This window comes from Xenopus tropicalis, chromosome 9 (genome assembly GCF_000004195.4).
Source record: "Xenopus tropicalis strain Nigerian chromosome 9, UCB_Xtro_10.0, whole genome shotgun sequence".
Taxonomy (NCBI): Eukaryota; Metazoa; Chordata; class Amphibia; order Anura; family Pipidae; genus Xenopus; species Xenopus tropicalis.
In genome coordinates, this window is record NC_030685.2 from 14,931,551 (window position 1) to 14,946,376 (window position 14,826).

The 14,826-nt window shown below is 45.3% G+C and overlaps 1 protein-coding gene across 2 annotated transcripts in view; it reads right to left on the bottom strand.

The window, feature by feature from the left end:
• The window catches only part of rgs9 (regulator of G-protein signaling 9), a 79,191-nt gene that overhangs the window by 31,142 nt on the left and 33,223 nt on the right, over positions 1 to 14,826 (bottom strand). For both annotated transcript variants that reach the window (XM_012969987.3, NM_001103027.1), the window contains exons 4-7: positions 13,056 to 13,162; positions 9,776 to 9,827; positions 8,540 to 8,598; positions 8,248 to 8,324 (exon numbers count right to left, since the gene is read on the bottom strand). In XM_012969987.3, coding sequence (XP_012825441.1) covers positions 8,248 to 8,324; positions 8,540 to 8,598; positions 9,776 to 9,827; positions 13,056 to 13,162 — 295 coding nt within the window. The remainder of the gene's footprint in view (positions 1 to 8,247; positions 8,325 to 8,539; positions 8,599 to 9,775; positions 9,828 to 13,055; positions 13,163 to 14,826) is intronic.

The window sequence follows — 14,826 nt, forward strand, 5'->3', positions numbered from 1 at the left end:
ACCAAGGACTGACCCCTGCGGTACTCCACTAACCACACTGGTCCAATTAGAAAATGTTCCATTTACCCCCACTCTTTGTAATCTATCCTTCAGCCAGTTCTCTATCCAATTACAAATATTATGTTCTAGGCCAATATTCCTTAATTTGATCATTAACCTTCTGTGAGGTACTGTATCAAACGCTTTAGCAAAATCTAAGTAGATGACATCAACTGCCATTCCAGCATCAAGGTTCCTACTCACCTCCTCATAAAAGGCAACTAAATTAGTCTGGCAAGATCTGTTACGCATAAAACCATGCTGGCACAAACTAATAGTATTGTGAACTGCAATGTATTCAAGTACCCTATCCCTTATTACCCCTTCCAAAAGTTTTCCTACTACTGATGTCAGACTAACAGGCCTATAGTTTTCAGGCTGAGAACGGGATCCCTTTTTAAATAACGGCACCACATTAGCAATCCGCCAGTCTCTCGGCACCATGCCAGACCTCAATGAATCCTGAAAAATTAAGTGAAGAGGTTTGGCAATCACAGCGCTCAGCTCATTTAATACCCTGGGATGAATCCCATCCGGCCCTGGACCTTTGTTTACCTTTACATGTTCAAGTCTCTTTTGAATTCCCTCCCGAGTGACCCATGCGTCAGTAGCTAAATTACTAGCACTGGGTATATTACAAGGGAAGCCTTCATTATCTGGCTCCTCAGATGTATAGACAGATGAAAAATAAGAGTTCAAAATTTCAGCTTTTTCCCCGTTCTCATCAACCAACTTACCCCCCCGTGATAATAAAGTTCCCACCCCTTCTTGCTTCATTTTTTTACTATTCACATAATTAAAAAATAATTTTGGATTCTTTTTACTCCTTGCTGCAATATCCCTTTCCATCTCTATTTTAGCTTGCCTGATAGCTTTTTTGCTGCTTTATTTGCTTCCTTGTACCTGATGAAAGTTTCTGCTGTCCCAGCTAACTTGAATGCCCTAAAAGCACGTTTTTTCTTACCAACCTCGACCTTAACTCTTTTATTCAGCCATAAAGGTTTTGCTTTGCGATGCCTCTCCTTGCTTACAAGGGGGATATACTGTTGCGTATACCTGCAAAGCAATGTTTTAAAGATGTTCCATTTTCCTTCTGTGTCTAACCCCATGAAAAGCCTTTCCCAGTTGACACATTGCAGAGATGCCCTTAAACTGGCAAAGTCTGCACGTCTAAAATTGAGCGTTTTAGTTACTCCCTTATAGAGCTGTCTCTGCAGCATTATCTCAAAGGAGACCATGTTGTGATCACTGTTCCCCAAATGCTCACCCACACAAATATTAGAGATAAGTTCATTATTATTAGATATCACCAGGTCCAAAATAGAGTCATTCCTAGTGGGTTCTTGAACCGCCTGAAATAAAAAGTTGTCATTTAGCATATTTACAAACCTACTAGCTTTTTCTGACTTAGCCACCCCATTACTCCAGTCAATGTCCGGATAATTAAAGTCCCCCATAACAACAACTTGACCTAGTTTTGAAGCCTCCTCCATTTGCAACAATAGCTGGGCCTCATCCCCCTCATCTATACGGGGTGGTTTATAGCAGACACCAATGATCATTTTCTTTGTGACCTTCAGCCCTACTGAAATTTCTACCCAAAGAGATTCGACGTTTTCATTGGTAATGTCTTTATTACATGGCTTTAAGTCTGACTTTACGTAAAGACAAACCCCTCCACCCTTTTTAATCTCTCTGTCCCTCCTAAAAAGTGTATAACCATTTAAATTCGCAGCCCAGTCGCATTTATCATCCCACCAGGTCTCAGTGATACCAATTAAGTCATAATTTTCAATACATGCAATAGCTTGCAGCTCCCCTAATTTACCCGACAAGCTACGCGCATTAGCCAGCATGCAGCGGAGATTACTACTTCTCCCTCTGATGTTTACATTAGCTAAGGGAGAATTAGAGCTAAGGCAATTATGAGACTGCTTTCCTTGTAACGGAAGCTCCTTATCTGATAAACTATATGCCCCCCTCACTCCTCCCCCACAACCCTTTGCTAGTCCCCCTACCCCGTCTACACTAATTTTCCCATAGAATTCTAGCTCACCCACCCCCCCCCTTGTCTAGTTTAAACACTCCTCCAACCTCTTAACCATTCTCTCCCCTAGCACAGTAGACCCCCTTCCATCCGTCAGGGCTGTATAGATTGTACCCCAAGGAAAAGTCAGCCCAGTGCTCTAGGAACCCAAACCCTTCCTTCCTACACCAAGACTTTAGCCACGCATTTAGCTCCCTAAGCTCCCGCTGTCTCCCTAAACGAAAAAATGACATTGGAGGACCTTTGCCTAATCTTAGAGCCTAGATCCCTGAACTCACTCTTTAAAGTCCCCCACCTACCGTTCATTTTGTCGTTAGTACCGATATGTACCAAGACAGCCGGGTCATGCCCAGCCCCTCCCAATAATGTGTCAACCCGATCAACCACATGCCGAACCCTGGCACCAGGAAGACAGCAAACTGTCCGGTTGAAGCGATCCGCTTGACAGATTACCCTGTCCACTTTCCTAATGATCGAATCCCCTATAACCACTATCTGTTTAGGCCTAGCTCTGCTTTCCTCCCCACCACTACTAGAGAAACTGGTCTCCCGGCTGTTAGAGAGATCAGCCTCACCTAGAACCGCCAATCCAGAGTTCACACTCCCATCTTCTTCACACAATCTGGCAAATCTGTTGGGATGCGCAAACCCTGGAGCAGCCTCCCTTTTCCTTTTCCCCACACTAGATTTTCTAACTGTCACCCAGCTTACTGCCCTATCATCCTTTCCTTGCTCCCCTCCCCACATACTATCTGACCCCACTAGTTCTTGTTCAGTTAGCAAGAGACCCCTCTCAAGATTGTTGATTGAACGCAGTGTTGCGACGTGTTCCTCTAGGGCTCTAACGCGAGCCTCTAAAGTGGCAATTCGCTCACATCCACAACAGAGGTATGCACTTTGGAACTGTTGTTCCACAACTGCATACATGTGGCAGGCTGTGCACTGTGTCAGACCTTCAATGTTGCTACAACTCATCCTCCCAGTTACAAGAACAGTTAAACAAAAATAGGTGTAAGGACTTGTAGTAAATACCTTGTTTTACCTTGTTTTTAACTCCCTTAGTGTTTAACTCCCTGAGTTTATAACTCCACTTACAGAGCCCCCACTAACTCCCTGAGTTTATAACTCCACTTACAGAGCCCCCACTAACTCCCTGAGTTTATAACTCCACTTACAGAGCCCCCACTTCAAGAGAAATCACTTACAGAGCACCTACCACCAGAGCAAGCTCCACTGGAGTTCCTGTGGTTCTATTTATGCAGTCTGTAAAGGTGAACTAATCAAACCCCACCCTCCTCAAGCTGAGGGTAATTACAAGGGAATGTAACCTGCTGTAAGCCTATGGATCCCACAAACTTTGTAAATTAGCTCCAAAAACAACAATTACTTATGAAAAAAAATAAAACCCAACAGTTAAAAAAACACAATGGTTTTGATAAAGTTAGTAAAGAATACTTATCCCTTTTTAGTTGAAATGAAAGCAAGTTGATCAGCCAGCCACCAGCCTGTTAGTAAGGTCCTTGGAACTACCACCACCTCAAAGGTCCTTGGAACTGCCACCACTTCAAAGGTCCTTGGAACTACCACCACCTCAAAAGTCCTTGGAACTACCACCACCTCAAAGGTCCTTGGAACTACCACCACCTCAAAAGTCCTTGGAACTACCACCACCTCAAAAGTCCTTGGAACTACCACCACCTCAAAAGTCCTTGGAACTACCACCACCTCAAAGGTCCTTGGAACTACCACTGCCTCAAAGATCCTTGGAACTGCCACCACCTCAAAGGTCCTTGGAACTACCACCACCTCAAAGGTCCTTGGAACTACCACCACCTCAAAGGTCCTTGGAACTACCACCACCTCAAAGGTCCTTGGAACTACCACCACCTCAAAGGTCCTTGGAACTGCCACCACTTCAAAGGTGGCCTCAAAGGTCCAAGGAGCTACCATCAACTCAAAGGTGGCCTTAAAGGTCCAAGGAGCTACCATCAACTCAAAGGTGGCCTCAAAGGTCCTTGGAACTGGCACCACCACAAAGGTGGCCTCAAATCTCAAATGTCCTTGTAGCTACAACCACCTCAAAGGTTAGAAAGCCCTGTCAGACATGGATTGCATCAGTGCATTGATATGGTCCTCTCCCAATGGGTCTCCCTAGAATATTCTATGATCAAGTCATTGACCTAGAGGCCAAAGTGCTTTGCCAAATGGCTCTTACATTGGATAACCTTCTTTATGTAAACTTTTGGATATTTCTCCTATCTTTATAAAAAGCCCCAGGTGATGGATGTAGAGCCTGAGGGACCAACGAATAAGGTCAGGAGATATTTTCTTTGTACATTATAGAATTTTTGATCAAACACATACAAGTTAAAAAAAGAGAAACCTTCAGGCTCAGAAAACAATAAAAACTATGGGAAGTTATTAAATCTTATCTTTGGTACGGTAAGCATTTTATTCTTCTCTCACTAGTAAAGCCCACGGCAACTTTAATTTTGATTTAGTGGTCATTGTTGGCCTCTTTCATTGTACGGCAGTGGTGAGAATGTGGAACATGAATAAATAAATTGTAATAACAATAATTAGAGCCTTGGCTTGGCCCCCTGTGTGCTGGTGGGTAAGGGCAATAAAAAAAGTAATTTTGGTCACCCTGTGTGATTATGTTTTACAAATGGCAGCCATAAAGGGCCAATCCATGTCCCACCTGGGCAATTAAGCATGAACAGAATGTAACCAAGGTAACTCTAAAGGGGGAATTATAACGAAGGCAGGTTTCAGCAGCTTTAATCTAGTTCTAGTACCCAAAGTTTAACCATTAGCTGACACAACTACAGAGAACCAATGTCATACAAAGATGGCATCACATGGAGATTGAGCCATGACTTTAAAGTTCTACAGGAGGAAGAAGAAAAGATGGAAGGAGACAAGTGGAGGTGTAGGGGACACCTATAGTATATATCCTGTACATATATTAGGGGTGTACCAAATACAAAATTTGTGAGTTTGGCTCAATCCTCCAGAAAGGGTTACTGAAGCACATCTGAACTTTTATTCAAATTGCATCATCTATTTCAATCCACACTGACATCATTTGTTAAAGTTAATTGTGGTCGAAATCGTTCCATGCACTTGCATGTTTTGGTGACAATGAGCTCTCAAGTTGATACGTTTCAAGCAAGTACAGCATTTAGCACCGGGGAACCCTGGAGCTACTGCAACCTCAAAGGACCCTTGAGCTACCACCACTTCAAATGTGGCCTTAGAGGTCCAAGGAGCTACCACCACCTCAAAGGTCCTTGAAGCTACCACCACCTCAAAGGTCCTTGAAGCTACCACCACCTCAAAGGTCCTTGGAGCTACCACCACCTCAAAGGTAGCCTCAAAGGTCCTTGGAGCTACCACCGCCTCAAAGATCCTTGGAGCTACCACCACTTCGAAGGTGGCCTCAAGGGTACTTGGAGCTACCACCGCAAAGGTCCTTGGAGTTACCACCACCTCAAAGGTGGCCTCAAAGGTCCTTGGAGCTACCACCACCTCAAAGGTACTTGGAGCTACCACCTCAAAGGTCCTTGGAGCTACCACCAACTCAAAGGTGGCCTCAAAGGTCCTTGGAGCTACCACCACTTCAAAGGTGGCCTCAAACGTCCAAGGAGCTACTACCAATTCAAAGGTGGCCTAAAACATCCAAGGAGCTACTACCACTTCAAAAGTGGCCTAAAACATCCAAGGAGCTACTACCACTTCAAAGGTACTTGGAGCTACTACCACCTCAAAGGTGGCCTCAAAGGTCCTTGGAGTTACCACCACTTCAAAGGTGGCCTCAAAGGTCCAAGGAGCTACCACCACCTCAAAGGTGGCCTTAACTCAAAGTTTCTCATTGTGGTCAGTGTCAAAACATGCAGCGAAATCACGCCTAGAGAATTGGGCAACATGTCGTTGCCACCTGGAAAATTAATAGAATCCGATTCACAGGAAAATGCCCCTACATGCACTCGTGCTTTGATGTGAATCAGATGCAAACCCAAAGGATCCAGCCAGACACATACAGGGGGCAGATATTTCTATATAACAGAACATATTCCATGGGGCAGCAGGCTCTATGATTTCCTGATGAACTGGAGACATTTGTTGATTTCAGCCGCCAACCTTCTGCCATGACTAAGTGAAAGGGACTTGAAATGAAGCTCGTTATAATTAATATGACAGCCGTTCCCGACAGTTACGTGCCTGAGCCACAGTTGCTATTTATCCGCAGTCAGTTATTCTCCCATTCTTTTGACAGTGTATAATATTTTCATACAGATTTACTATATGTAGATGCTTACAGCCAGTTCCAACACAGACACACAATTGGTTGTTGCGCACTTTCTGGAAAATTCCTGGGATTTAGATTAACCTTGCATTTTTGATGACGGCTCTACGTGAATAATTCATGGTTATTTCCTGTATTAAGCATCGGGAAGAGCCGCTTTATTTATTTATGGTGCCTTTAAAAAACATCATGAAATATGAAACTTGTAGCCGAAGTGCAGTAAATGAGGTTGTGCACGCTAGGCGCTTTAGGCGCTTTATTGCTCAGGTCCAACACCTACAGAACATTATCACGGACTGGGTGCCCTTTATTTGTGTGTTCAGGGACTTTAGTAGGCGCGCTCCGACTATGTCGTGTTTGGATTCAGACAAATGTGGAAGTCTCCGCACATGATTCTGCTAAATACTGGGCCAAATACTCAAATCTGAGGGGGGGAATTGGCATAATCCGTGAACAATAGTCAAGTTCTCCGTCGCATTCAGTTGCCTGAAGCTATTTTTAAACATTTTTTGATGTCAATTCCTGCTTTTTTATACAGAATAACAATATATATATATGAATTGAGGCTATTTTTCAGCTTGCACTAATGGCTTTAGGCTTCCTGAACTTCACTATGGGCTGCAAACAAACATTTTTCAGGGTCCCCCACCAAGGAAATCAAGAATGACCCCAGGGGCCCACCAGAAAACCGTAGACCCTAGGCCGCTTTCCAAACTATTTTTCCTCCTTTCCTCACCCAACCTCTTTATTCCCCTAGTCTCTTTTATTTACATGCTAGCATCTATTCTTCCATCTATTTCTCCTCTTCCTTGCCATTCAGAAATAGGGAATGACCATGAAACAGGCCAAATAGTCAGGAGCAGGAGGGCCCACTTACACCTGGGCCCACCGGGAGTTTTCCTGGTATCCTGGGGGGCCAGTCTGACATTGCCTGTGGGCTCCCTATTTTCTAGGGCCCCCCCAGGGTCCACATGGTCTAGGCCCTCTATATTTATTCCACTTAAGGCTGATGCCACACGTGGCGTTTTTCCGCTGTGTATTTTCTAATTCTCTCGGCGGCTGAAAAACGCCCAATATCATCATCCATAGAAATAGCTTAAAAAGACTCGAAGCAAACCACACAATGCGAAAATACGCTAGAAAACGCCTTAGCACGGATTTTTCAAGCGTAGGCCGAAATACGCCAGTATTTGCACAGCAAGCTATTCCTATGTATACGCAAAGGCAGCTGCCAGACCTAGCGGAAATACGCAGCGTTTTTTGCTATTTCGCACTATTAGCACGTTTTTAGGCCGAGAAAAAACGCAGCGGAAAAACGCCATGTGTGGCATCAGCCTAAGAGTTACAGATTTTAAAAATGTCAAAAATACTTGTGCATTTGTGAGAACTTTCTATTCCTCTTTCAGTCTGAATTCCAACCCACAGCATGGTTCTTGGGATAATAAGGCCTAGAAACCTGATGGCAGTCTGAGTTCCAGAGTGGAGATCTTCAGATATATTTCACAAAATAAAAAAAAAAAATCAAAATTAAACATGTCAGTTTGGTCAAGTCATACACAGGCCGATTGTAGCTGCTGATATCGGTCCTTTAGACCAATTTGGCAGCTTAACTGCCCGTGTATGGGCACCACCAATAGGCCTCTCTGACCAACATCTGGCCTGAAATCCGATCAAATTAGCCCGATATTGCCCACCCGCTGTTAAACCCGTAGGTAGAAGTACCACCCCACAGCATAGCGCGGACCAGGCTTAAAAACAAGTATCAAGTCCCAAAATATTGTTGATTGATAATAAACAGAATATATTATTTTATTTCCGATTAGTAGGGTATAGGCTTGGGCACATAACCAACCTGAGCTGTTCCCTTGCCTGCATCACTACGAAGTCCCACGTGTGGTTGATCCGTTTGTGCAGCTGATTGTAATTATCCTGAAACAACACAAAGCAATCAGAAGTCTCCCCCATAACAGGAAAATCATCCAACACAGCAATTCTGAACCAAAAATGAAGAATCAAGTGGTTTTCATTTCATTCTGAGCTCCAGAGCCTGAAATTCTTCTCTTACAAATGAAAAATGAATGAAGGAATTTAAAAACCAACTTACATTGTATTCTATAGCCCGAACTAATGGCCACGTGACTCACCTTTTCATATTCGACCAGTTCTCCTTGTTTCCTGATGTTTTTCTTTGCAAGATATATTGCTATAAAAGGCAAAATATAAAAGAAGGACTGAAATACAAAATATTGAGTTATTTTCAATTTTCCACTTTGGAACTGTTTCCGCTTGGAAACTGTTGCCTGGTCCCCCTTTCTCTAGCAACCAGGTGGTGGTTTGAATGACAGATAGAAAGAGTGACCAAATATAATAATAATAATGATTTTTTATGTCCTGCAGTTCCAAAAGGTATAGCAGAGGCCTGTATGTGCCCCATGAATAAAGCACGGCCTACATTCAGCAGCACTGTATTCATGAGGGGTGGCTGGAGAAAGCAAGTAGGCGTTGCCCAGTGGCATAATGATACTGTACCATGTTCCCTTACCAAAAAGAATGTTCATACTTTGCATAACTTTATCCGCCCCTAGTTTCTACCCACACCACCCACCCATACTCCTGTCCACCCACTTGCTGTAGACCACAACGGATGGAGGAGGTAATCATACAGCAGATCCCTTAACTGTCTGGACCCCCTGGACCTCCTGATCTCAGGGGCTCCAGTGTCACAGTGAATGTTCCTCTGGGTGTTGTCCATCTGTAGCTGCTCATTACCCACCACGTCCTTATGGCTAAGGTTCCCCACGTCAGTGCAAGGTGGGTCCTTGGGCAGGTACAGAGGGCATCATGGTACACAGCACCTTTCTGGCTTGAGGTGGCACGAGAAGCTGCAGGGGTGCTGCTAGAGGTGCAAATGAAGCCCCATACTAAATACTGCTTCTACTTCTCTATGATCATGGTTCCTAAGCCATGAAATTCCTTATTTCATATAAACAGATAATACGTCCCAAATTTTGTTTTTCGAATGATGGGAGGTTTCATACTCCGCCCACCCATTACCTAACCCATAAACACCAATAGCACTACTGATACTGTGAAGCCAGTGTATACTGTTCTATTTGTTTACAAAACAACATTTCGGGTCTCTACAGGGCCCTTTGTCAAGCCAAGTGACTTTTAATAGTGAAAAGGAGGCCAGATCCACCTCCATCCCCAACGCCTCTTGAGTCCAAACAAATCTTTCATTGAGTTACAATAGAGTCCATAGCCATATAGTCCAAAGTAATAGCAATATGTCCTTGTGGTGAAAGGTAACCTAACCCATAATCCTCTGTAGCCATTCCCCATTACTCCCACCTTTATTGAGGTTCAGCGGAGGCTCTTACCGTAATCCAACTCAGTGGCCGGCCATTTATTTGTAGTCCAAAAGTACGGGGTCTAGGAGAGAAAAGAAGGACTTTGGACACAGATTGGACACACAGTATATAAACGTTATCTTTCTGCCTTACTGCCCAGTAAGTCTGGCTGTGCATACCCAGATTTGGTTGGGTCCCGTAACGCCCGTATTTATGGCCAATTACTGGGTGATCCTTGTAAATCAAGAATTATCCACTGCCTGCTGTTCCAATTGTCCAGGATGGTCAACCCGACCATGGTCTGTCCGGAGACCAGTGCTTGGATACGGTGCAGGTCAGGCCAACATTCCCTATCCCACACTCGGCACCAACTATGTACATTGTCCTACATACATTCAGCCCCTCTATGATACTATCTTGCCGTACTATTAACACTCTCCTATCCCACACTTACAGCCTCTTCCCCTGAATCCAAGTAATTCCTATTGAAATTTGTTTATCCCCTTTATGTCCTCTGGTTCCGACTCTTGACGCATTATAAGAAAGCAAAAAGTATCTGCACACTCAAAAAAGTATATAAAAAATAGAAAATGTATTCAATACAAAAATACATCATAACAAGTGTAGCTCAACGCGTTTCAACCCATAACGGGTCTTCATCAGGGGGGAAAAAAAAGGACAGGGTTCATTTTTGCCCCCGATGAAGACCCTTTATCGGTTGAAACGCGTTGGGATATACTTTGTATTGAACTGAATACGTTTTCTATTTTTGATATACTTTTTTGAGTGTGCAGATACTTGTTGCTTTCTTACAATGCTTCAAGAGTCAGAACCAGAGGACATAAAGGGGATAAACAAATTTCTATAGGAATAAGGTGCTTATAGGAGTGTGCAGATACTTTTTGCTTTCTTGGATTCTTTTGAATGGATTTTCTCCAGTGTTTTGCACCTCCTCTGTTTGTTACAATAGAAGGTGTGCGCTCTTTCATTTTGCTATCTTGAAGCATTGTAGCAGAAGCCCGTTCTCCTCCAGGTCTATTGTTCAGCTGACTTCTGCTACATTGTTTCAGGAGTGAGAACCAGCAGTGCAGGGAATGTAAACAGCCAGACAAATACTGGATTGCTTAGGAAGACATTTTCCCCTTTAACATGAATGTGATGAGACAATATGCAGTCAGCTGACAGGCTGCACTTAAATCAATGTCTTTGTGTCGCTCGTCGTTGGCTTTATACCCCCGGAGAAGCGCCTGCTCATCTGCCGCATTCACGGCATGTTAGTGTAATGAAAGGAGAAGGCAAAACTCTTGACCTGATTGGGAGCAACTATGACTGAGAATAAATTGCTCCTGACATGCTTTATTCCGACCAACGAAAGCCTTTGTTCCCTTTAATGCTGCCCTCGCTGTGCCCGGCACAACAAAAATACCCACTTTCATTCTATTGATACAGAAATTCTGCCTGAAGGGGAGATTGGTGTCGGCACAGAAAGGCTTCACATTTAAAGATAGTGCCATCTGGGCAAGTTATAAGGGCTCATTTACAGCCACAAGTGGCACAGGCATATGGCCACCACTGGTACAGGCCACTGTGGGGTTCCCCAGCATTACTAGCAGAAATGCAATAAATGCAAGGGGTACGTAAGAGGCAGCAGGGCCACCATCAGAGGGGCACAGGGGGGACAGTTGTCCCGGGCCTGGGCGATCTTCACTTTAAAGGGGGCCTGGCCGAGATAGTTTTTAAGCTCAGGCCCCCTTTAAAGAATTTATGTCATTGGTGGTCAGCAAGTAATTTGATTGGTTGCTCCCCATGCATATGTGTGACGTCAGTACGCATTGGGCGGAACCTTATAATAGAATGGATGCAGCAGGGAGCCGGGGGGCATAGCAAGAGGGCACAGCCGGAGAAAGCAGCCAGAGAAGCAGGCGGAGGCTGGGGGGGGAAGCTGGACGATGCTGGGGGGAGCCGGAGGATGCTGGGGGGGAGAAGGGGGAGGACCAGCAATGTTTTAGGGGGGCCTGGACTGGATAGCAATGTTTTAGGGGGTCCATGCCCTGGCACCAATGCAAAACGTAACCCCTGGCTACCAGTATTTTAGGGGGGCCCTGGCTACCAATGTCTGTGTATCCTTTGTACTGAGGAGGGGTCACCAGGGGAGGGGAAATTGGGGGGCGGGGCATGGGAGGAGGGGGGCAGAAAATTTTTTTGTTAGGGGCCCCGTGATTTCTGATGGCAGCCCTGAGGGGCAGTAAATGAGCCCTGTAGCTTTTTCTTGCCTGAGGGCAGCCCCAGAAATCATGGGGCCCCATACTGCTTAGACAGCAGGGCCATCCACTCCTAAAGGGCTCGGTTCCCTGGGCAATAGGCCTGCCAACTACATAGAATAGGGCCTCAATGAAGCAAAATGCCCAATTAAATTGCAGGTCTGATCACTGCCCAATCCCCCCAGACACTTCCCATTACAGCCAAACCCTGCCGGAGACTCACCCAAACAGTGCTGTAATGAAGTTCTGCAGCCCCCCACCAGAAAAAGCAGATCTCTAGGGCCCCCCGCTGGCCACTGCTGGTACCACATACACCAAGATCACCTCCTCCAGTGGCACCACAGGGCTGTTGGCTGGGAAAGGCAGCAGGACTAGCCAGGGTGAGCCAGGGCCCAGCAGGACAAGAGCCCACCAGGATTTTATCAGTATCTGACCCTGCACACAAACCATTCCCTCCACAAGAATGGGGCCCCCTTTACACAGGACACCTGACTGGACTCTACCCGGTTCCCCCTTCTGGCAGAAAAGAATGTATATCTTGGGTATAATGTCGGGGTGCTTAGCTCAAGACAAAACATCTGCTTCACTTACAGTGCTGCTGGCTAGAATGACCAGTGATAGGTTAAAGTAGGAATAATAAGAATGTTTAAATGAGCCCAGTCTCCTGGCCCTTTATTTCTTTGATCTCTCTCCCTGTTCCGACTTCATTTCTCCTATGTTTCTTGCAGCTCCCGGTACAAAGCAGCGTGAGTCTGAAACGCTCCCGTGTGGCATTGGCCACGTATTCTGTTTAATGAGTGAGTCAAGCTGGGAGCTGTAGGCACCACACAAGTCAGGAAGGGACTCGCTCTTTGTCAGTTCTTCCCACATATTTAGTATTCAATGCAGATCTCTACGGTTAATTTTAAACTATGGGGGCGAGATTCTGTATCATTTAAAGGGATTTTTCCTACATGGAATTCTCACCTCAAAACTTTCCCAGTTGCTTTTTATTGCGCTGATATTAAAGAGGCCCGAGCTAGACTCTCCCCATGGGGTGCCAACCTTACCTGGAACCTGTAGGGGGAGTCGTCGGCTCTTAGGATGAGGTTCCGCGGATCCTTCAAGGGGTAGATGTAGCCGTACCGAACCAGCAGGTTCCCCAGGTGCTGAGCCTCTGAGCAACGGAAACAAAATCAGCAATAAATACACATTCAGCAATAATGCAAATTATCCTGCAGCCAGCGGCTGTTTTATGGGATCTCTCTGTACAGGCTATGAGCAAACTTAGGGGGCTGTTCCTGCTGAATTGTGCTTAGTACAGGGGAATCCCTATGCTGCCATAGTTTTATGGTATCTCTCTGTACAGGCTATGAGCAAACTTAGGGGGCTGTTCCTGCTGAATTGTGCTTAGTACAGGGGAAATTTTTGTTTATTGAGTTCTTGCATCCTAATACAATAAAGCTTAAAATAACATAACAAATAAGCAAAAGCATTAAATAGATTTACATGCAGTAAACATAATTAGCTTATCCTATAAACGTATCCGCTTGCTCTCTGGGCAACTGTACAAATGTTACAAAGCTGATGTATAGTCGCACCTGAGCTATACAACGCTGCTCAATTTCCAACTTTAACTCAACTTCAATGAGTGGCTCAGCCTGGCTGGGTGCCACTCTACTATAAACAACTATATACACAAAACATGGCTCTGACTCCAGGAAGGCAAAAGATTGGGCTACTCACCTAAAACTGTATGAAGCCCCATCAGAAAAATACGACGAAGGCAAAAATCTAAGGGGGGTGAAAAGAACTAGCCCAACACCAAAGAGACATCAGAATTAGCAAGAGACTCACGGTGGGTCAAACTGAATGCCCCTCCACAGACCCTTCCACCTTGCTTCATCCATCCTTTGTCTCTCCAAAGAGCGTATCTTCCCGAGCTCACCCAGTACCATATCCACCACCACTGGACAGGGGAGGACTTCACGCCTGAGAGAAACCTTGCACCGTGTGTTCCAGGTGTAAAAGCGGACAACAGAGCTGACTAAGAAAAGAGTGCCCAAATCATACCCCCTGTGTCGCTTGAATGCCCCATAGGCCCACTCCTGGTAATTACAACCAGAGAGGCAAGGAATGCCCAAGGCAGCAGAGACTTGTTTGTAAACATCTATGTTAAAGGGGCACTGAAGCAAGAAGTGGTCCATCGTTTCCACTTCCCCAGAGCATTCCTCTCGTGGGCAGTCACGGTCATCAGTGCGTCTGTACTTCAGATTCCCATTAACATAGAGCTTCCCGTGGAAGGAGCGCCAGACGACATCCCTGAGCTTCGGGGGAACCCTTGGGGAATTGACTAAAGAGAGCCCTGATCTCAACACCTCGTCTGGACAGTCTTTCAGGGCCAGTGATGCATGAAAGTAGGAACCCAAGACTCTCCTATCGATGTCCCTTCTTGGAGAAGCCCTGATCTCCCCAACAGACACACACCACCGCCTCATCACCTTCAGACTCACGGCAACATAAGGCGGGAGAGGGGCATGAGGAGCACGCACGCTCTTTACCAAGCCGCCTCTCTTCCAACACTCAAGAAAAGGAAGGGCCCAAACTCTGAAGATCTCCACCCACAAAGGAGGCTTCTCCAACAGGAGGTTGTTATAGTTATACTTAATAAAGGTGTTCACGAAGAACACAACGGGGTTCACCATACCGAGACCCCCCTCCTTCCTTTGTAGGTAGGTAATATTTCTTTTGATGAGGTTTGTCTTATTCCCCCATAACAGTTGGAAGAAGAGACCTTTGATCTTAACGTAGAAAGCTTCTGGCAAAAGGCACACATGGCTG